The 23,617-nt window shown below is 34.3% G+C and overlaps 1 protein-coding gene across 1 annotated transcript in view; it reads left to right on the top strand.

The window, feature by feature from the left end:
- SBF2 (SET binding factor 2) overlaps positions 1-23,617 on the top strand; it is a 215,650-nt gene that overhangs the window by 165,018 nt on the left and 27,015 nt on the right. Inside the window, exons 24-31 of the mRNA XM_086471998.1 lie at positions 1,221-1,396; positions 2,301-2,446; positions 6,295-6,493; positions 8,564-8,760; positions 12,583-12,720; positions 13,838-13,933; positions 17,532-17,603; positions 20,338-20,522. Coding sequence (XP_086328124.1) covers positions 1,221-1,396; positions 2,301-2,446; positions 6,295-6,493; positions 8,564-8,760; positions 12,583-12,720; positions 13,838-13,933; positions 17,532-17,603; positions 20,338-20,522 — 1,209 coding nt within the window. The remainder of the gene's footprint in view (positions 1-1,220; positions 1,397-2,300; positions 2,447-6,294; positions 6,494-8,563; positions 8,761-12,582; positions 12,721-13,837; positions 13,934-17,531; positions 17,604-20,337; positions 20,523-23,617) is intronic.

Below are 23,617 nucleotides of genomic sequence, written 5' to 3'. Positions count from 1 at the left end.
ACAGACACTGCTTAGTGTTTGTAGTGCTGGATTCTGGTCAAACATCATCTTTGCTTTTGTTTAGCATAGTTTTATATTAGGTTATGAGAACAAAAACAGTCAGCAAACAGTTTACTCTCTGTTCCCTTTGTAACAGCTAGAGTTCAATACAGTATGAAATAACCCCTCCTCTTTATTTGTTAATTGTGACTTTCAGAAGGTTTTGGCTGGAGTTACGCTGTTTAATGTCTTTAAAACTTCAGATCAGTGTAACCCCTAAAGATTCAAGAGCTCCTTTCAATGAGGTCCTAGAACAACAGAGTTATTAGTCATTTGGAAAATATTTACAAAACAAGTGAAATTAAAAAAACAGTGATAAAATCCACCTTCTAAATGACAAAAAACATTCAAAAGGTGTATAGGTATGCACTCAGAAATAAAGCTCTAGGATATTTCTTTGTTTGCTTTTTCCACATTCTTAAAGATCTTCTGGACCCTTTTACAGATTCCCAGTTTTCTCTCTGTATTTTTTTTTTCTTCTCCCCACCCCCCACCCCGAATTGCTGACTGTCGTCCTTTTGGCTGAGGATGATGGGATGGGATTTTTATTTATTTTCAAAACCTTTCAGAAAGCATTTTTAGTGGTGTGGATGGATCAGTGTTGAATAGCACAAGGTTAGTTCCTTTTTAAGGATCAGATTTTTCTATTAAATTTTTATTATTAGCAGTTTTCTGTACTTTGCAAGGTGAGGCAAAAATTGAAATGACTAAGTAACAGAATTCTAATGGTTGTGACATACAAATGCTGAAATTGTTTGCTTGATGAGAGTCTTTGAAGTGCATTACCATCCTTAATTCCCAGTATATGGGCAGAGCTGGCAGAGCATTTCCAAGCTAAGCTGTCCCATGTGACTAGTATTTGAACTGTTGTAGGCATCTTAGTGCCAGCACTGCTACTTGGGTTTACAAAATATTTTGTGTTTGATATTATGAGTATTCCAGATGCTTCTTAGTGAAAATACCTTAGTATTAGGACATAAAAATAAAAATTAAATTAGAAAATAATAAGCTGTCTAATATCCCGCAAAATCAATAACGTATATGTGCATATATTCATATTTTCCAACAGACATAGTACTGCATAGGTATGGGAATTTTGCTAATATATTTCAGGATCTTTTAATTTCTTTTATTCTGTAATTTTTTTTCAGTTTCTAATGTGTCATGTCTTTAATATGCAGTTAATTAAAGTAGCATTTGATGAAGAAGTAAGTCCTGAAGTGGTGGAAATATTTAAGAAACAGTTAATGAAGTTCCGTTATCCTCAATCTATCTTCAGCACTTTTGCATTTGCAGCTGGGCAAACAGCGCCACAGATAATTTTACCAAAACAAAAAGAAAAGAACACTTCATTCCGGTATAGTCATTCTTCTCTTATTACTGATGTTCTTGTTTAGTATTAGTCAAATACATTGAACAATCTGACAGCTTGCAGAAATAGAGATCATTCAAGCAGTTTTCAGGAAGGTCAAAATAACTGATTGCTATTCTGCATCTTTTTATGTTTACTGAATAAAAGGTAGATTAGTATCATATACACATTGATTTGGTGTAGGAATATGTTATTTATCCAAATTTCTGGCTGCAGTAAATTTGAACAAGCATCTCAGTAGATTTTGAAACACAAACAAATAAGTAGCATCTTCGGCTGTGGAAACTATGCCAACATAAAAAACAGATTTCTTTTGTATTACTTTATAGGCTAATAACCTAATGTGGGTTAGAATGAATTTTACTCTCCAGTACAGTCTGTACAGTCTCCTAGAGTTTTTTAGTCTAGAGTTTGAGCTTTGGGTCTTCTATTGAAGTTTGTTATATATTAATTTTTACTAGACTGATGTATCATTAGTCTGTACCAGAGTAGTAGTTCCTGTAATTCTCTGTTGATTATTGCATTGTTGACACAGGAAAGTAGAATCCCAAGCTAGCCATGGACTCCTAAAACTTTATGGTAATTTCTATCTTTCCTGCCTTTACTTTGTAGATCTGACATTGCTAGCAAAATATAAACACCTAAAGAAAGGTGATGGCTGCTTGTTCATTACCATTAGGCATAATAGACACAAATTAATCTCAAAATAATAAAATAGGCGTTTAAAAATTAATATAGGAAGTAATTTTTCTGGAGGTTATAATTTTTGTCATTAAATGAAAATTATTACATTTTATTTGGGTACATGGGTTCATAATAAAAATCTGTACATGCTGTTGGGGAGAATTGGTGCATCTTTCTAAATATTTTTATTGTTCTGAATTTATAGTACCTTTTCAAAAAGCATTGTGAAAGGAGCAAAGCGTGCTGGGAAGATGACAATTGGACGCCAATATTTATTAAAGAAGAAGACAGGCACAATAGTGGAAGAAAGAGGGAATCGCCCAGGCTGGAATGAAGATGATGATATCTCTGGTAATAGTAAAACATTTTTTTCCTCGTTGGTTGATAAGTCTATCCTATTATGCTTCCATGCCAATATATTGTCCTCAAGAAGAAATTTCAGAGTCTTCCTAGAGAGGAAGGAGAAAGGTTGCAAATATGTACAATATTTGTGTATAGTAAGTGTTTTCTTTTGTGGTGACGAGGCAAAAGAGGAAGTTGACTTCATTCAGTGGTAAAGCAAAATACTAGATCATTGTTTTGTAATTATCAAACTATTTGCATATAGTATCTTTTTAATAGTTTTTTACATCATAATAGTGTAGATGGAACAGCATAGAAGCATGCTGTAGCTTCCATTTATCTTTAGACATCATGACATCTGCGATTAGTCTATGATGAGAAAGCAGTAATTGGTGAGATTCAAGCAAGAGCAAATACTGTGGAAGATTTTTACTGATGTGGAAGTGACAAATGATTTCTGAAAGCAGCAGAAGTCATTACTACTGAAAATACCATTTTCTCTAATTTTTTTGAAAGGATTTGGGGACAGAAAGTAGAGAGTGATTTGGGCACTTTGTATAGTTCATGTGATGGTATGGAGTTTTGACTTTCTTCCAAATACTTCTTTTCCTACCATGTGCTGCTGTCAGTATATCCTTATCTGGATCAGTGCTAATTTATAATAAACCACTAGAGGGAACCAAATTCTCCTGTACATAAACAGGTATTGTTTGTCATACCATTCTTTCTTTTTTTAAAAAAAATAAGCATTTTGGATAATTTATCAAACGCTAACAATTTCTTCAAAACAAGCCAAATTTTCTTTTTGAATATTTGGTCAGTGAGCAAGGCAACTTATGTGACTTACGAGCAGATATGTAAAAGTTGTCTGAAGCAGGACTGTGTTATTGCACTGTCTCTGTTCTCTCTGAAATGGAAGAAGGCCATTCCAGGAAAGCTAAAAATTATTGATTCTTTTCTTTCATTCCAAATAAAAGTGGTAGAAAAAAGGCAAAAAGAAAGGATTACAAAATACAGAATGTCTTTACAGTACTGAAAAATTATGTTCTTAATTGGATTTCCAGCATCTTCCTTAAGTGCTGAGTTAGTATGTGTTCTGATGTTGCAGATTCTTTGGGTCGGAAGCAATTCTGGAGGCTGTACCTGTGTGATTTTTGGGTGATTCTGTGTCCTTCACCAAGCACAATCATACCTGCGTATTCATACTTCTCTTGTTGATGAAGACATTTTAAGAGTTTCTGTGTGGCTGATGTACAAAACAATTACATTCTTCCATGAACACAGGTGTTATATAAACATTAGTGATAGTCACTTTTTTCTTCCGTAACAAAAATATAAAAATATAAATTGTGAGGCTTGCTACCTGCTGCTTTCCAGATGCTTTGGCTGGGAACGTGTAACGTGATCAAAGTGTGACGGTTTGCTTTTCTTTCCATGCTGCACTGACACATCAGGTATAGTCAGCTGACAGCAGGAGTAACTCTTTGCTTCAGAGAAATAGCCATAGGAAATTTGCTATTCAATCACTGCAATTTCTTTTACATTGCCTGCTGTGAATGACCTTTTGTTTGCAAGTCTTGAAAACTGAAGTATAGGAAACTATGCAGCTATACCAACAATGAAGCAAACAAGAACTATGTGAAGCAGGTGATGGACTGTCTTAAAAAAGAAATGTTAAAGCTAGGGTTGGAAGGAACTTCAAGACATCATCTACTCCATCTCTCTGCCCCAAGGCAAGATAAACATATTTAATCTGTCCTAGCTTTTTTTTAGAAGCTTTCAAAGATGAGGTTCCACAACTCTAGGCAATTTGTACAAATGCTTTAACTGTCCTTAATGCTGGAGGAAAAAAGAGAACTTTCTGATATTCAGGCCTAAACGTTTCCTTGCCACAATTTAAAGCCTTCACTTGTTATTCTTCCACATTATACATATAGAAGAGATGATTCTCCTCATTCAGATTGTAGTGCTTAATGTATTTATGGACTATTGTAATGTTTCTCTATTCTGATTTTTTCTGCATATTGAATATCTGCAGTTCTTTCAGTTCTCTATCTATTAGTCTTGATAGACTTCTGACCATCTTTATTGCTTTTTTCTCAGTCCTCTTTAGCTGGTCCACATTGTAATGTGATTTCCAAAACTAGGCACAGTACTTTAGTTATTAGTTGTTGCTAATGAACACTTAATTTCCTTCCAATTCCTCCCCATCTTTTTATTTTCGGAGTTTAGAACCTCATCACTACTAAATTCTGTTTCCTATAGGTGATCATACTGGTGTGTTCCATAAAATAGGAGTCTGTAAAACCTGCTTTTACAGTCATATCTCAGGAATGGTAAAATAGAGGGATTATTCCTCCTCTTTTCAAAATAAAATTTTAAAAAATCCATTTTAAACTTGAGACAGCAAAACATCTTCATCTCCCTCTTCAGGTTAAGGACTGTGATAGGAGCTCTTACAGTCTGTAGATTTTTATACACAGGAAAATGTGTTGCTAATTTTGATCACCGATATACCTGCTTCCAAGAGAGAAAAATACATTTAGGAAAAAATATCTCGAAACGTGCACCCTCTTCTTACCTGAGTCAATTATAGCTTTCCATTCAAAACTGTTAAATACCAAGTTTCCACATGCCCCAAAATAAAATTATTTCTAGAACTCATTTGTTTCTTGTTAGTGCACTGCATACTTGTTAAATGTTTTGTAGCTTCTTTCTTACCATGACAAATATGAAAACACAGAAAAAAGGGGAGATATCCACAGTGTTAAATTCTTTATTATTTAGGTCAAATAGAGAATTCTTGGTTTTGTTTGATGAGCTGCAGGGGCAATAAAATTACTCATTTAGCTTTTGTGCCAAGATGCACACACAAAAAATGTGTATGGGTTCTAGTACTGTAAACTCTGAGTGTGTCTACTGACAGTAAAATTCTAGTTGTATCATGATTTTTATTTTTTTAAATAATTTTCATTTCCAGTTTTATGAAGTCCTGTTTTAAGTTTAAATCCTTATGTACTTTTCAGTGCCTCATACATGAAGACTTACTTCCCCTCATATACACATATTTCAGTGCTTGAGGTGGTAGCATTACATGCTGTGAACAGTAAATCTGCTTTCGGAGGTATTTGGGAATAGTTGGAAATGTCAGTAACAGACAGGTGACAGTTTTGTACAAAGACCTTGCTTGATTTGAATTTCAGTGTAGTTTGAACTTGTGACATGGTTTTTATCTCTCATGGTTAAAGGTTTTTCTGCTTTGGAAAGTGCAGCTGACATGCACGGCTGAAACTGCTGATTGACATTGAAACTGAGGCATTAAGAAACTGACAGTCATCTGTTGTGAAATTATGACACAGAAACTTTTTTTTTATTTGAACCAAGCCTTAAAGAGATTGTTACACCTTTTGAAGATAGTTCAAAAGAATTGTGAGGTCCATTTTATCTTGGATGTTTAATGAATTTATGTACATGTTTTTCATTATTCTGTCTTGTGTACATCTTTGTATAGAAGTTGTTGTTTAACAAGTTTTCATAAGTTGTTGAAAGAAAGATTATCTGCCTTCGATTCAGTTCGAATGAATATGAGATAACTTTTTACAGGATTTTAGTGAGAAAGTTGTCAGCCATGCCAGTCACAAGTGCAGTAGGTAACTGTGCGATATATTCAGGTTTCCTGCCTAAGATATTATTGTATTGCTTGTCATTTCTATAGACTGTGTTTTGTATGTATTAGTTCTTGTCATTTGTCACTGACGGTAAGACGAACTATTACTTTGTTAAGAAGAAAGTAGCATCGCTTTCTGTGTAACTGCTGGCCTCCCAAACAGCAAACTCTTAAAGGTTTTTAACTTTAGTTTCAGATGACAGTGAGCTGCACACAAGTGGTACCCTAAAAGCATCAGAAAAATCAACAATGGAGCAATTAGTAGAAAGAGCCTGTTTTAGAGACTATCAACGTTTGGGACTAGGAACCATCAGTAGTAACTCTTCTCGCTCAAAAACTGAATATTTAAGAATAACTGCACTGAACAGGATGTATTCACTTTGCAGGAGGTGAGTTTCCCAATTCAGTCAAGCAGTTGAAAATAAAGGTGACACAACACACGTACCACATGATGTATCCATTTAAGCAACTTACTCCAGGAAATTTTTTGTCTATAGTAGGAGTGTTCAGCCAGTGACCTTGAAGCTATTCATACGCCACTCAGAGATTCATCTTCTGGTGACTGTATATGTATTCATCAGATTCGGAAAGACTGCCAGCAATGATAGCCGGAAGCGATCGGAACTGCCCCAGAATCTCTGTCAGACAACAGAAGTCTTCCTTCCTAGGTTCTTTCTGTGGCCCATGGAATGAGAGTGCACCTGGGGCTTTTGGAGGGGATTGACCTACATACTCTGAATTGCCTTTTGAAGCAGTTTCGCTTGGCTTTCTACACTGATGTCTAAATCATTAGGCTGTTTTTTAGCTTTCTGACTTAGCCAATAACGTTAGGTGGTAGAACACTGTCTCGGTATGGTTTCTGTAACTTGCTGTGTTGGTACTGGAAGTTATTTAATACATTTGCATATAAGTTCTGTTCTGTTCCTAAATAAAAAAGCAAGCCTCAGAAACAACTATGCATAACTATGTTCTTCAAATAAAAAATGTTTTAAAATTGAATTTATCCTACTTTTAAAAGTTTATCATGTGCTGAAAGTCACATGCTGTGTTTTAGCACATGAACGTTACTAACTCATTTTTTGTTGTGAAAGCTGATGTAGTTTACTACAAATACCCACAAAAATTCTTTTTAATACAAAAGCATATCTGCATGAGTCGTACCAAAAGAGCATTTGCAATCTCCAAAGCCAGTTTTGGCTCATCATTGCTTTCATTATGGGTAATGAAACTGCCAGTTCTTCATGGAAGAAGGGCACACAAGAAAAATACTGGATCATTCTTGTTTTCTGTTTATTTCTTGTTTATCTACAGTAACAGACTAATAACTGGTTTTGTTCAATCACCATTGAGTACAATGCAGATGAAGGCATTAAACCTATTCATTTTCCTTGTGCTTTGAAGATGATTCACATAAATGATTCCTTCCCCTAAAACCACCAGTTTTTAATACTCTATAGGATTTTTTTGAAAAGATAATTAATATCTGAGTGAATTACAAGTCTCAGGCTATAAATACTTATCTAGTGCTATATTAGATTGGTTACTGTGTTTTAAGAAGTAGACCATAAATATTATGTACGTTGATTTTGTATGAGGGCAATTCAGTAAATATCAAAGAACTGAATTCACAGGAACAGTGTATATTGTACAGGAACAAAGTTGTTTAGTAAGCACAAACTATTCCCTGCTCCTCATCTTAGTTTCTTTTACCATATGGGATTGGCACTTAAATTGAATATTTTTTGGAGGAGATAGAAAATAATCTTTCATATTGCTTGAATCCTTCTTTCACTAACGTGAACACTAACATGAAACTACCATCTTGCTGGGTTTTCTATTTTTAAAAGTGATTTTTTCTGTATTTTTCTATTTTTATCAGTGAATTTCCTAATCTCTTAAGGTATTGTAGTGTTTTAAAAAGAACAGAAGAAGTTTCAAATACACTATTCCAAGGAATCTGACTGTAAAATTTAAATGTATGTTGACATAAAACAAAAACTACTGTTTCAGTGGTGATACTTTAAACAATTTAACGTTCTTTCCTTCCAGTTCTCATATTTCGTATACAAATATCAAAACAAAACTGCTGTATCATTTGCATGACTCAAAATTCTGTTTTCTGTTGTGGTCAAAAATTTGGCTTCCTTATAGACAGATAAGAGATAGAAAGAAGAAAAATGCTACTGTATAAAATGTAACCTTTAATGGAGAGAGACTAGTAGTGATAGTCATTCAAATTTTTTGTAATTAAAGTTGGTTTTAAAATTCAGTTTTCTTTCCAAATTAATATATTTGCTAGGATTGGACTAAAAATGATAGTTACTAAATATAATTCTAACAGTTGAGTTGTATTTTCATCAAGATGTGTATTCAGCTTGTAATTTGAGGAATTTTTTTTCATTATTTAAAATTTTGAAAGCAATTGTTGTTCAATTTTTATCACCTTTTTGTCAATACAGTTATCCTGGGCTTCTGGTAGTACCTCAGTCTGTTCAAGACAGCAGTCTGCAGAGAGTTGCTCGCTGTTACCGTCACAATCGCCTGCCAGTTGTCTGTTGGAAGAACACTAAAACCAGTACTTTTCTACTTAGATCTGGGGGCTTTCATGGAAAAGGTGTTGTTGGCCTCTTCAAATCGCAAAACACACATACTGCAGGTGAGTTGATGAGCTAGACTTTCTGTATAGGTAATTTTATGGAGAAATACTTACTTTTCTGGAGGAAATCGGTGATATGATTGAATCAAAACTCTCAGGATATGAATATATCTGATATTAGTTCAGTTTAATTACTGTATGTCAAGAAGCAGATTCCTGAATGGTATGAAGGTGGTTCAGAAAATGTCAATTAATAATTTGAACAGAGCTAATATATGTACCAAACGTCTTCAGTAAAAGCTGATATCTGCCAAATGCAATGCAAACTTTCCCTGTTTCCCTTAAATTATCTTTTTTTTTCTTTTATCTTTTTTTCCTTTGCACTGGTTTATGTAATGACTCTATGTTGTCCCTTCCAATAGATGATTATATAAAGTATTAGAGAGACCATTATACATTGGATTTTCTAATGTTTTTCATTGTAATACTAGTTTAACTTTTATTTATCTTTTGTAAAGCATAGACCTGAAGGATTCTAGTTGGAGTCTTTGCATTAAGTAAATCTGTTCCTTTGTGTGATCAGGATTGGACCAGCACAAGATTTGTCAAAGTAGTTAATTTTTCAGAATTGTATAACATTAGGGCAACACTAGTTTTGGGAAGAGTATTAGTTGACTTTCATCATTGACAGGCAATGTTTAGGATATTTACTGTGACTGCCTGGATTTCCATCTGTTATGCTGACAGTTTCTTTGGAGCTGCTTTAATGCCGAGAAGGAATTTGGCGTATTGCTGAAGAAAAAGCCAATATTCTCTTTAATCAAACTGATAGTTGTTTAGAAATTATTCTAGAATTAGGCCATGATTTTTCTTTTTTCAGAAAAAGAAAATGTGAGGTAGAATTGGAATACTAGGAACTCATTAAGGTAGCAAAGAAATTCCTCAGTCCTGTTTCTGTTTGCATTTCACCCCAATAATGACTAAAATGCAATTAAAAGGTTTGACTCTACTGAATAGTTTGTTCTATAGAATTTTTCAAAACCTGTAACAAACATAATGTACAAATATGTGCAAGTTGCATGAAAGTAGTTTGAAGATTACATGATTTAACTATTTTTGCATAGTCCTGAATTTTTCCTTCATGGAGTATCTTTATGAAAACCACGATTTTCTTTACTTGTAAAGAACTGTTTATATCAGACATAATATTTAGCTATATGGGGGTTTGTGTATATCAAATTCACCTTTAAAATCTCAAAATTTCAGAGATATTAGAAAAACATTTTTACATTAGACAATGTCTAGACTGGCTGTTAACAGTAATTTGTGAATCACTAGTTATCTGCTGAATATGCACTGCTCTAGCATTGATTCAGTATGTCTCTTCAGTGTTTTGTTGAGGGCGTTTTGTAGTTCAGCGACATAATGAATTGGGTTTTATATAATGCATTTTTGTTGAAAAGATTCATAACATGAATCAGTAAAGTACTACCAATAGTTAACACAGCAGCTGCCAAAGCTATGAGCTACACCAGTTGTTCCACAGGTTTATGGTTTGAATACTAAGCATGGTAATTCAAATCTTAGTCTTATAAACTGATTTAGTAGTGATTGTTGTAGCTGAAATACTGGCCAGGCATCTTTAACTTGGTGTAAATAGAATAAATTGAAAAGTCTGCAGGAATAATCTGTGAATTGTATAAAGACAAATACTTCAATGGTTTTTGTAGTAGCTATCATTTCTATGTGCATGGGAGTATGAGAGCCTTCCAAAACAAAGCCTGACCTATTAAAGCAAGTTTTCTGTGTGCAGTCTCATTGCTTTTGTAGGCAGTTTCTTTTTTTAATTTGATATAGTCTTTTGTCATGTCACTGTCATACTTCCAGCAGTGTATTAGGCAATAGATAATCTGTTCGACCTAAATGTATCTGTCAGACATTAGCTTCTGGAGTTACTGTTTCTTTTAAAATATGAAGAAAATGGAGACTCTCCTCAGGAAAGTACTACAAGGAAAATGAAAAATATTTATAGCATACTTATTTTATTCATAATGAAATTGAAGCTTGGTGAAACAAAACCTGAAAAAACTGATCCGTAAAGATAGTTATGCACAGATGCATGCATTTGCCTCAGTAGGAGTTGTGTACGATGAAGGAAAGTCTATTGAAAAACACATTGTGATGCAAACTAAGAGGACAAAGATAATCTTAAATTCAAGCTGACAGATGTATAACTTCCTAAGCATTTCTTATGTGTAGATTTTTATTAGGCATTTCTGGGCTGATACACAGAAGCAAAGAGGACCTGCTGGAACTTAATGAACATTTTTTGTGATTTCCTGTTACATCGTCTGTTAAACAAGTTCTTAAGCATAGTTGAGATCAATATCTTAAATAAGAAGCACAGAACATATTTTTTAGAGAAATTATGCACATTACTGAATTGCTATATAGAACCAAACTACACATGCAACAGAATTGTACTTTTCTAATGCCTGGCATTTGAAAAAAATCTGACTCATTGAGACTGGACACTTCTGTTGTCATCAGAGGATGGCCCAGGACCTGATCTTCATTTCCTTTCCTTCCTTTATGTCCTTGCACCTGGACACAAATGAGTGGAGTTTTTCTGGTTAAGATTATTTTTTATTATTATTTTTCTTATTTTGAGGTTTTTTTCCTTGGTTCTGTGTTTTCTTACTGGTTCCTTTAAGGTTTTTAAGTCTTAAGATTGTCTTAAGTGGACTGTCTGTTTAACTTAAATACTTTCTTAGAGCATCATACCTTCTCATGTTGGTTTTTTTTCGGTTTTTAAACTGTGTGTGTTTCCTCTCTGGCTTTGCTTTCATCCAGTCTTTTGCAGCCAGTTCTCTGTATCTGAAAAGGTCCTTCTCCATGCCTCCAGCAACTTAAGCAACATCAATAACAATTGAAAAAAAAAAATATCCATGTCTGAGATGTGTAGAGTAGTCATCTGAAACTACAGGCATGTAAGGGATTATTCAGAGGTTTTCAGAGAACAAATTGTGCAGCCCTTCCTCCTACAAGTTACCTAAGCATGTGGGAAGACACTTCCTGAACTTACCCACTGGTGAAGGAGCAGGTGTACTGTCACTAGGGAAGAGGAACATTACTTTTCATAATTGGACATCCTTTAAGGTGTGTTATCCAGGTGTGCATGCACTGTCCACCCTCTTTCCTCTCTTCTTTATTCCTTATTATTTAATATTCTTTATTAAAAATGTCAGATTCTGGGGGTAGCGTACCTGAAGGACATGTAGATTGTGTCCATTGATGTCTCTAAATGCAGCAGAGTGCAAGAACTGGTGGATTTTGATATATGTATACTTTCAGTGAATGGGCAATATATCTCAAGGAACCTCCAGTTATAGGTAAGTAACTGTCCTTTACTGGAATGAGGAAGAGCTGGTTGAGTATGGTTTTAACTTACTTTTGTTAATAAAACAGTTCTATCTGTTTTCTACACATTTTTTGTAAAAGGGTGAACTTTGCTGACAGCAAAACTTAGAAATGTTACTTTTTGTTCTGAGAATGAAAGGAGAACTACAACATCTCTGTTCTGTTTGTATTGATCCCTGGCTAATGATGAATGTTTTAAGTAGTGACCAGGAGGTGATAGACTCTTTCAGAAGTTTGGCTTTGTGGAGTGGAATACAAGAGAACATTGCTGGGTGCTGCTCTGCAGCAGGGGATGAACATTGAGTATTCTTTGTTGTCAAAAGAATGGCTTTTTGAATGTTGGATACACAAACCATGGAATTTTCAGTGCTCTGCTTTACATAATAAGCTTTTTCTTTTGCTATCTATGTATTTATAAATGTACTTGTATTTTAATGTATTCCATTCTTCTTGTGGCTCTAGCTCCTGCTTCTTTAGAATCTTCAAGCAGTATAGAACAGGAGAAATACCTACAAGCTGTACTGAATGTGATATCCGTCCACTGCAAAATGAATGGCAGTAATACTCTCACTGTTAGACCAACAATTGCTCTGTCTCCAGGTAAAATTGGTTTATATAGTGGTTTTCTGTGGCTAAGTTGAAAAGGGGGTTTTCTCTGATTTGGTGTTAGTTCAATGTCCCATATGAATTCAGTTGTTTCTTTGTTGTTACACTTCCCAGATAGCTTATCACTATTGGTTTCAGTGAACATGTTTTCAGTACCTAAAGGTTGTTTATAATCTCTCCCAAAATATTTCTCAATATTCTTAATCTGACAGTAAACAGTTATCCACCTGTGGGTCATAGTTTTTGATGAAATTCACATGAGTATGATGGCCAACCTTGAGGCATTAGTAATTTATTACAATTCTGGAACAAATAAAATAAAGTTCTCCAGAATATCAACATGTCAAAACTTTCCAGGTTTTTATTACATCAAATGCAACAATCATATTACTTAACAGAATCAAAAGCAAAGATGCACTTTAAGGTCTTTTATAACAAATTGAGCATATTGAAAACTATGTATTGAATAAGAGACTGCCAAACTGAAGAGAATGAAAATACTACGCTATTTCATATAATTAGAAAATGTGACATGAACAGATATGCTGTTTAGCTGCAGCAGCAGTGGAGGGTATATAGGCATTTTCACGTGTGTTCCATACTCATAAAGGGCTTTTAATGTAATTTCCAAGTAGAGCTTTAATTGCAGTGAAAACTCTTTCAAAATACATATGTGGAACCATGAAGAAATAAATCCATGTTCTACTTCAGTTATTATGTGATGAAGCCTGTTAAGGTTTACGTGAGGGTAACCCCAGTGTCTTGAAAGGAGAGTATGTGACTTGAAATTGTGTCTGTCTTGTCTTATTCAGTGTGTGGTAATTGGCCTAATATAGCCAAACAGTGGCTTTTCTTGTAAAATAACACTATTCCCAAAGTGTGCATGCTTTGCTTCATTTATTGTAAAATATGTTGATCGCTTAGCTGTATCTAACATCTCTGTGCTGTTGCCAATGTATATACATCTGTCTTAAGAAATAAATCTGAAGTACCGAATTGGCAAGAGTTAGCTGTATTGCCTGAAAAAGGGCATTTTATCAGTTATGTTAAGTGTTAGTCTGAGTAACGCTGTAGTTTTTTAATCTTCTATTCTTTTTTTGGCTGACTTTAGGCACTCAAAGGAGGGCTTCAAGAATGTCTACTGTGTTTAAGCAGGTAGTGCCAGGACATTTGGATGTAAATCTATCCAATAGCTTTGCTCGAGGAGGTTAGTAAGACTAGCTCAAAGTCTATTATTTGAAGTAATAAATGATAACAAAATGTTAGTGAAATAAAAATAATTACACTGCTTACTGATTCATTACTCTGTGAAACAGCAAAATAGAAAAAACAGATTAGCCTCAGTCCGTAACATTATTTAAGTATCTCATTTCTGTTTAGATCCTTTACTTACCATCAAAATAAAGCTTGTTTCGTGTTGGAAATTAGTGGAAAATTAAGCACTCAATTAAGAATGACGTTTCATTTCAATTTGTGATTCATCTGTATTTTTAAATTGTCTAAAATGTATGGCCTGAAATTGCATATTCCGTATTAGGATTGAATGCACTTTAGAATCTTCAAATACAGATCATCCTGGCATTTGGCTGAAGATTAGGTGATGCTTCATAAAGTTACAAACAGTCTATCTGGATAATTTTACTCTAGGTAAAGGAGGGAGTTATGTGGCTAGACATAATAAGTAGGGAGGTACGTTACGTTCTTTGGAAATAGTTATTCTTAGGTACAGGGGCTCATCAGTGTCATTTCATTCAAGAAACTTTCATTCTGTGGATTCCAACCTATTTTCACTCTTCTAGTCTGATCAAATTGTTAAGAGTTTTTAATGTGCAATACACGCCTTAATTAGTGCATCAAATTTCTTAAATATATATTTGTTAGGATAGGGATGAGACTGTATTTCCCAAAAGGGGGTGGTTTGTATTTTATTTATTACCTTTTAGCTCTGAAGGCTCCTCTTACAAATATTTCTAAGAATCTGAAAGTTGCTTTTCTTCCTTTTTGATACCTCATTTAAAGTTAGTTAGACCTACTTTGGCCTGCTGAGGTCCATTCCAACTTAAATTATTGTGTGATGGGAAAACTGTAGCTTCATATAGGGAAGAATAAAACAATTCTGTAGAGAAAAACTTCTGGAAGAAATGGACGGGATTAGAGAAATGTAGGAATGAAGCAAGCAGGAGGGAGGGAGAAAGGAAAGAAGAAAGAAAGATACTCAGAGCTGTATAGAGAAGTTATGTGAGAATTGTAGCAGAAGGGAAGAGAGGAAGAGCAGTTAAATGGTTATCACCAAAAAATGGAAAATTCTGTGCATTTTCATTAATCATAATATATGCATATTTCATATCTAAAAGTTCTATTCGTGTTCTCTGCTCACTTGTTTGTACTACAGTTGTCACTGTAGTACATGGAGATGTATTGGACAAGTAACATGGCTAGGGACCTAGGAGAACAGGAGTTAATAGTGCCTGGAATTGTTAGTTAAATTTGTGGCTGTGCCCAGCCTGACTTTGTCCTGAAGTAGTGAAAATGCTGGGTAGCTGACAGCAGACGTTTGGTTGTATTCCATCCGCTTGTATGGGGACAAAAGTGCCAACAGCGAAGTGGTGCTGAGGGGCGGTGAACATGCTCCAGATAAGTAAAGGAAAGCTTGCTGGTTGGCTCTATGGAAGTTGTCCTTTGAAGATAAAGGGATTACTGAAATAACTGTTGCTGGTTTCTGGGATTAGAGTTCGTGGAAGGTGTGATGGGATGAGTTTGTTGCTGCTCAGTGAAGACAAAAGGAGTCTCAAAGCAGTATTAGATCACAGATATGCTGTTTTGTTGGACACTGAAGTCTTGGCTAAATTTCAGCTGTAATCAGGAAGAGGGCAGAGAAGTTATCGTGTGTCTTGCTGGATTGATGCCACACCTGCTCTATATATCTGAAAGGTGTAATTACAGCCTGGTATCTGCACCCTGTTCACGGTTCAGCAGGATACATGAGGACTTTGCTGAAACATAAGAATGTTTGACAAGTACGGTGGGAGCCTTAGTGAAGGTGAGAAGTTGACAGGGTAAGAAAGAACTGGGAAAGGGAGTATCTCCCTGTCAAGAAGTAAGCACTAGGTTTTTTAGATTAGCTGTCACAGTTCTTTGAGGAGAAACTCTAAAATACACGAAGTATATAAGATCTCTAAAATTGTTGTTCTCAAATTGATTCACGCGCTTTATTTTTGCTAGGTTTTTTGCTACTTTTTCATAGCTAGTTATATTTCACATGTGAAGTAGTGTCAGAAGACTGTATGCAGGACCAAAAATACAGCGCTTTGGTCAACTGAAAAAACAGACGTGCAGGCAATCTAAAAATGGTGATTTTTTTCTCCTTCATATTTCTAAGAATAAGTCAAAAAGCAAAAAAAAAGAAAAAGAAAAAAAAAAGAGACAATGGAGTTTAACTAGTTACTTTAGCATAGCAAGCAGCTATCAATTATGCACTACACCATACAAAATACAGTAGCAGTATTTTTGCGGTTTTGATTTTGGATCCCTCTTTCTTTCCTTGTTTTCATTCTCACACATACCAGGGCTGAAAAGTCAGGTACAGCTATGATACACGAGTTGAAAATGACATTTTTTTGTGCCAGCCAATGTTTTTTTAATACACATCCTTTTAAAATTTAAGTTAAATATATGTGCCAGTGCTTGAATAGTATTTCTCATTTTTAAAAATCATCATTGTTCTGAATACTCATCAGTTGTCCTCAATATTTGTGTCTGTGTCAGGTATGGGTTTTTTACTTTATCTAGAAGATTGTAACAAAAGTGTGTGCCTAAAGCCCGATCTCTGATCTGAAATATTTGGCCAAATACGTATATTTCATAATGTATTTTCATTCTTGGACCTTTTTTTGCAGTACCATGGTTGATATCTTTCATAAGAATTGTGAGTTCACTCAGAATACATACCTTTTCTTCTTATATTACTTTAAAAGTATAGTGTGGTTCTACAGAACAGCACTTCTTACCTGGCATTGTGTGTGATTTAATAGAATAAAATGTTTTCTCAGTATGTTTTACTGCTATGGAAGAATATAATTAATAAATAGAGACTCAGCTCAGATATTTATTTTAAAAGCAGGAGTCATTAACATACTGAGAATGTTTATATTAAAAGAAGTTGCTCGTTTTGATGTGGCTTTCAAGCCAAAAATATACCCTCTGATAAGCATATAAGGTTCACACTGAAAATAAGGACTTTTACAAGGGGGGGGGAAATCTCTTTGTGTGCTGGATATTACATGTTTTCTAAATTACATGCTTTTACACAGTCCTTTAAAAGTGTTTGTAGGTGTATAGAACTAACATCTTGCACTCTGATTTGAATTTGAGGTCAGACTAAAACAGTTTTTAAACAAAGCACTAAGGTTGGGATTTTTAATTAAGCTATCTTTCAGCTGGATAGAAGCTTTCAATAAAGTACTCAGCAGAAAGATTTAATTGTTACATTTCCTTTGGTGTTGTAATTATGGAAAAACACATGATGGCTGTGCTACATGTTTGAAACTATTGCAATGACAATGAAAACTACTTTTTGATAAATGGGTACTTCCTTCCCTTTTTATATTGGTTTTCTGGCTTGATTGATGTTTTGTCTTGTGATGACCGAGATTCGCTCTGTCTGATAAATCATGTACTATAAAGAAATTCAATATATACTAGATCTTTGGAAATTAATAAGTAACCCTTTTCTTTTCTCCTGCAATGTGTCTCGCTGCAATGTGCATTCCATTCCTCCTCCTTCTGTCTTAACTGTTATCTACCAGTGCTTGGGTACAGAGATAAATGTCTCACTCATTCAAATTCCAAATCAGCAACTAAGGGAAGAGTCCATCAAGGTACTGTATTCTGTGTCCTGAAAGCACATTCCTTTCTTCCATCTTCATAACTACTACAATATCTTAATACATGCTAAAGTGATACTGACAGAAAGCCTTGATCTGCATTAACAAAATTTTGGTTTATTAGTTCAGTGCTGCAGTTTTGTTTTGATTTGGTGGGTTTTGGCCAGTGAATGTATGATGCAGTGACAGTGATTAGTCACACACTTCACAATGTTATTCTTTAATAATGTTATGATCTAATGTGGAGTGATATGTAGAAAATTTTCCATGTGAAAATTTTAAACAGCAGAAATTAATTCTGCAAAAGAGCATTTAGTATGCCTACTGCTTTAGTAAAATAGCTAAGAAATACTGTTACCTAGCCAATGAACTTTCTTTCCAAAATTATTGTTAATGTTAGTGAACAGGGGAAAAAATTACTTCTGCCAAATTAGAAAGTCATAATAAAATGGTATATGCCAAATAATGAGAGCTAGATATGCCAAATAATGAGAGCTAGATACTGCTAACAAAAAAATAAGGTACTAGGCAAAATTAGAGTAGAAATAGAAAGTGTCTTTTAATCACTGTTATCTGTCACTGGTAAACATGTTCATCTGCATGTATTTGTAATCAGTTTCGTTGCTTTTGATGTGCTACAGGCACTAATGATGGCCTGCATTTGTAAAATGTTAGAAAGTGGCACTGTGAGGTTTTTGTATATATCCTCTTTGGGGACAGTTTTCTGTGTTGGAGCTAGCATTTTTCATACCAAATGAACAAGAAATTATTCCTCTTATTAAATGCTTGCTGTGATTTCTGTTTGCTAAAGTCTTTATTATTTCATCTGTAGTAGTTGAGATGTGGAACAAAAGTTTATACGAAATATAGTACCTTAATATGAGGTATTTTGTAAAATGGGCTGTCTTTGAAGTTGAAACTGTTTCGAAATGTTACCAATCCATAAGTTCCTAGCCAGCCATTCTCAGTTACTCTTACTCACTTGCTCACATCTAAGACTAGCAGCTGGACAGGCAGACAAGCCGCTGTACAGACAAGTGTCTGTTGAGAATTACTGTACAGAATTATTCTTTAATAGAAACATAATCCTGCTTCTGAAAAATAGAATAACATTATTTTGCTGGTTGAACTATCTCAGTGGAATTTTACTGTTACCTGCAGCTTTTTTCTTCTATGCAAGAAATGTTAACTATGCATATTATTGGATTTTCCTGAAGGGGTTGGAGGGGTTTTTTTGGTATTGTAGCGTCTAAATTTCTACTGCTATGAGGAATTTCTAATGCCTCTTTTGGATATCTTGCTTCATGTTCAGATTTATGGACAAGAGTCTCTTCTGAGAATCTGATTTACTGCATATTGGGTTAAAGAATTTCACACTGCCATTTGAATGCCAAATTTAGTATACTTCAAGGGATTTGATTTTCAAGTAGTGCTATTTATATTCTGAAAATCAAATACCTTTCACATACCTCACATTGGACACACAAAAACAGTCTCACAAAATCGTTGTTATTAACTAAGGCACAAGAAACAGAAAAGTATTTACTTGTATTTTCGTCTGATAGTGCTAAATAGGCCTTAGCAATCTTGATTTATCACTACTTTATCTTATGTTGAAATCACAAAACTTATCTAACCACGATCAGATCAGAGCGTGTCAGTGGAGGAAATGACAATATAGCAGCATCAGCAAGGCACGATATGCAAACTAAAAATGCTGTTGAGAGGCAGAGGTTATTAGGTTGGTACAATGCCATTCAAATATTGCTGTGCTGCTTTCAGATGCAAGTCTGTGGTTCCACGTCATACTGTGCTGTTTCAAGCTCCTGTTGTTGCTAGCTTTGGGATTTCTGTACCATGCCCTGCTGCCAGAGTAGTGGCAATCTTACTGCCAGATTAAAACTGTAAGACTGTGTTCTTCTACGCATCCTTCTCTCTACTCACACAACTGTGCAATAGTCACATCTGCTAGAATATAGTCATGAAACACATGGTTAAAAAAAAAAACTTCCTTAAATTCATTTTCATTTCTAGTTGTCCATTATTCATGGATGATTAAAAAATAAATTCATGACATTCTGCATTTTTATCATGACCTTTCAAGAATAAATATGGAGTACTTTATCCGGAAATATAATATGTGAATTGAACATCTTTATATACATTTTCATTATAATATGATACAGTTGATACTGTTACCTTGTGTAGGGCGAAAGGAATACAAGAATTCTAAGTAACAGGAAGTTCTAAGTTATACTATTTCCTCTTTTGAAGAAAGTAATTATATAATATTTTTACTAGTTAGACTTCCAAAATTATATGCCTTTGACTAGGAAATACATCAAATTTTTGTCTCTACTTCTGAAAAGAGCAACACTAGCAATTTCATTTCCATACACTTAAATGGACGTTAATTACTTGGAAGTTGCGATTCATTTTATCCTTGTATTACTGATATCATAGCAACCATTTTCTCTACCGCAGAAAGTGCTGTGCAGAGTTTGATTAGTATCTTAGGTTAAATGACAATGCAGTAGGATGCTTTTGACAGTTTTTGTTATCAAAATATTTCTTTCCAATTCGTGCTGTTAATTATGTCCTATGAGGGATGCAAATTACATGTTTAAGCGTTCTACTTTCTAAATGATGTTTTTGCTTGTGCCTTAATAATTATCATCTCCAGTGCCTCACGCAAAAAGGTTTTTAAAAATCTTTCATCTTTGTGAAGGTGTATGGGCGAGTCTTCGTTCGAGCAACCGATTTATCAACACTCAGACTCCGTTCATTGATGTTGGTGCAAGACTTGCAGGGAAAGATAACACCGCTTCCTACAGCAGCAGCAGTTTTCTGCAAAGTCAGCTTCTGAGACGGCAAGCAGCCCTCTATATATTTGGAGAAAAATCTCAGTTACGGGTAATGGCAAATTTTTTTTTAATGTTAACATAGTTTTATTTGTCTTGAGTTTAATGTTTTTACAAATGTTTTGGGGTTTTTTTACTAATGTTTTTACAAAACAGTAAATAATATTCTAGATAAGGCGGATGGATAACTCTCCTAAAGGTGTAAACTCTTATGAGTGTTATTACTATATGCGGAATAACAATTAATGATGCATAACTCAGTTGGGGGCTGGAGAGGTGAAAATCAAGCTGTATGCTTATATAATACAACAAAGAACAGAAATTAAAATATATTAAATTATCTTACAAAGCAGTTGAATATCAGGCTCAAGGTCATGAAAGTTCTGTGAGTAGAGCCCTATTTGTCACTTTTGGTCAAGTGCTGATGTGTAGTAGAGCTAAGAGATACAAAGATGGCTAACAGATGACTAGAGGAATGGAATAGCTTTTGTGCAAGGTAAAAGCATTCAAACTGGGAAAGAAGACATGGCTAGGAAGGAAATGAATTGCTAGGCAACAGAGCATCCAGCAAAGCCTTCATGTTGAGAAGTCACTGTGTCCTTGCTGTCTCAGCTGTCTCTCTGCATTGGCTTTGCAGGGAACAATGGCAGCAAAGTTTGGCTCTGCTCGGAGTAGCTGCTGGGATAAAGGTGATTGATGAGACTGTAGGCAAATGGAGGGGGGCCAGTGTAGTGGCAGTGGAGCTTGCTGCCCCTTTCAGAAGCTGTTCCAAGGGAAGTGCTAGAGTTCTGTATCTGTAAGTTCTTGCTTTCAGAGCCACTGAAATGCGTACTACTGTACTCTGATACTGCTGACTACTCATCTAATGTTCAGCTGAGTCGTCATCTCAGTGATTTCTGTTTTGGGAAACATTAAACAGACTTATTTGGTAATTTAAAATACAATTTTATTTTTCCTAATGTGTTGAAATATGTGATGAAGCAAATGGAATGTTGTTAGTCAGGAAAGCGATTGTCAGAGAAGAAAACCTTTGTTACTGTGGGCAGCACTTAAACTGACATGAAGCCAAATTGATGTAAATAAGGTCAACCCAAAAGTCTGTCCATCCTGATTTGTTTAAATGAAGAGGACCATGATGTCTACAGTTTCATACACTTTTTTTTTTGATAGATTTTACAATTTTTGATGCAGTTGTTTAAGAAACAGGTATCCTCTACATTAATTCTTGGTAGTTCTACTTTTTTTCAGAAAATGTTTGCAGATTTGTTTTTAAATCTCTGCATTCAAAGATTGAAAAAGCAGTTTTCTACTTTCTTATTCAAAATGTGAGCACATAAAATATTATCTATTTTTTGAAATATGTGACTTCCAAAAGCAGTTATTGGTAGTAGGAAAACGCATCAGTATTCAGTTATTTCAGAAATTGTTATATCAGCAGATGGAAGAATCAGGACGTATCAGAATGATGAATCAAAGTTCTTTGCAAATTTTGTTTCTATTTTGACTTTTCTTTGTAATTTCAAATGTTCTTTTATATCTTACTTGTATTTTCAGTTGTATTTTTAAATGATGGTTATATAACAGGTATTAGTTCTTACTCCCTTTTCACTTTGTCTTTTATAATTGGTTTGCAAATTCATTTTCCTTTTGCTTTCTTCATTACACATTGGTACAAAAAATAGTCATTTTTAATTAGTTAAATTTCATTTGATATTCTATGGCATTCTAATATAATTAGCGTAACAATAATTTACAGAAATATCCTGTTAAGTCTATAATAAGCATTCTGATTCAATAGAATAAAGCCTAAGAATATAATATAAAAGACTAAACAGAAATTTTGAAAGTAAACATCATTTATTGTTATTAAAACAAACCGTTCTTTTGAACAGCAAGAAAGCTGTTTATTTTAATGCAAAATTTTTGTTTGTTGAGTTGGCATTTTCGTTTGATTTTCTGGAGAACATTCTTCCTAAAGTTTTCAAACAGGTCTGTTCATAGTAATTTTTCATCTTGTTAAATCTTATTTTATAACCATAACCCGCAGAAGGCTCTGGCAAAGGAGACACTTCGATGAAAAGGAATACGGGAGGAGTAATGCAAGAGAAACAATGACATAGAATTGAATTGCCATAATCCAGTATTAACAATTAATTCACATTTCTGTTTGTTTTCTTAATGATAAGTGAAGAGTTTAGTTGTACATTACATCTAAAGATATGTAGTAGAAACATCTTTGTTGTGTTACTTTGAAGTGACCCTTTAGACGACTTGTGCAAAAAATGGAAGTTGTTTAATCTGTCAGCAGTCACTAACTAGGTGGGCATAATATGTTAGTGCTTGGTATAGATTAAAACATTTTTCATATGTTACCGTACAGGTGTGTATTATTATGCAACATATGAAAAAAGCTGACTATTGGATTTACAAGTACAAGCAGCATTGGATAAAATCAACATGACATAGTCTGAAGTCCAGTAGGATGGATATAATTTGGAAATTGTTAAAAAAAAAATCAGTACTTCAGGGATCCTTACATTGTGCTGGTTTATTTCGTTGCTGGTTTAGAGCTTATGGGGTTTTCACTTATTTTGGGAGGTTTGTTTAATAGTACGATTTTGCAGAAGATGAGTCATCTCTGGGCATTTCTAAGGACAAGTGTATTGTATTAGCAAATGTAAGAATAAAATTACATAGTGATTGATTGGTTTGAACCTTCTCTCTAGCTACTAGATTTGTATCTGGTCTGCAAGATCAATTGAACTTCTGTTTTTATGTAAAAGAATCTTGTTTATTTTTTATTTTGAAGTATGTTCTTAGCTTTCATTAGATTCTGCTAACTTGGAATTTGCTGGCTTTGTAAAGGGCTTGGCAGAGCACACATTACTGATGTTGATTCTTATAAGGATCTGCTTTATTCTGCTAAATATCATGTCACATAAATTGATGATAAAAACAAATGTATAACATTTTAAGGAAATTGTGCTACGTTTCTCAATTGCTTTTGTCATACCTTATTACAACTTAGCATTCTAAAAAAGCAAAAATATAAACAGGACTAAATCTGGGCTTTCACTTTCTTACATTTTTGCTTGGCATCCTATGAAGCAGCTTAATGGAGATTATTTGCAGGCGAAGTTTAATTCT

The sequence above is a fragment of the Leptosomus discolor genome, chromosome 12 (assembly GCF_034619465.1).
Source record: "Leptosomus discolor isolate bLepDis1 chromosome 12, bLepDis1.hap2, whole genome shotgun sequence".
NCBI classification, from domain to species: Eukaryota; Metazoa; Chordata; class Aves; order Leptosomiformes; family Leptosomidae; genus Leptosomus; species Leptosomus discolor.
The sequence above is the reverse complement of the archived record's forward strand: the minus strand, read 5'-3'. Positions and strand labels throughout refer to the sequence as shown.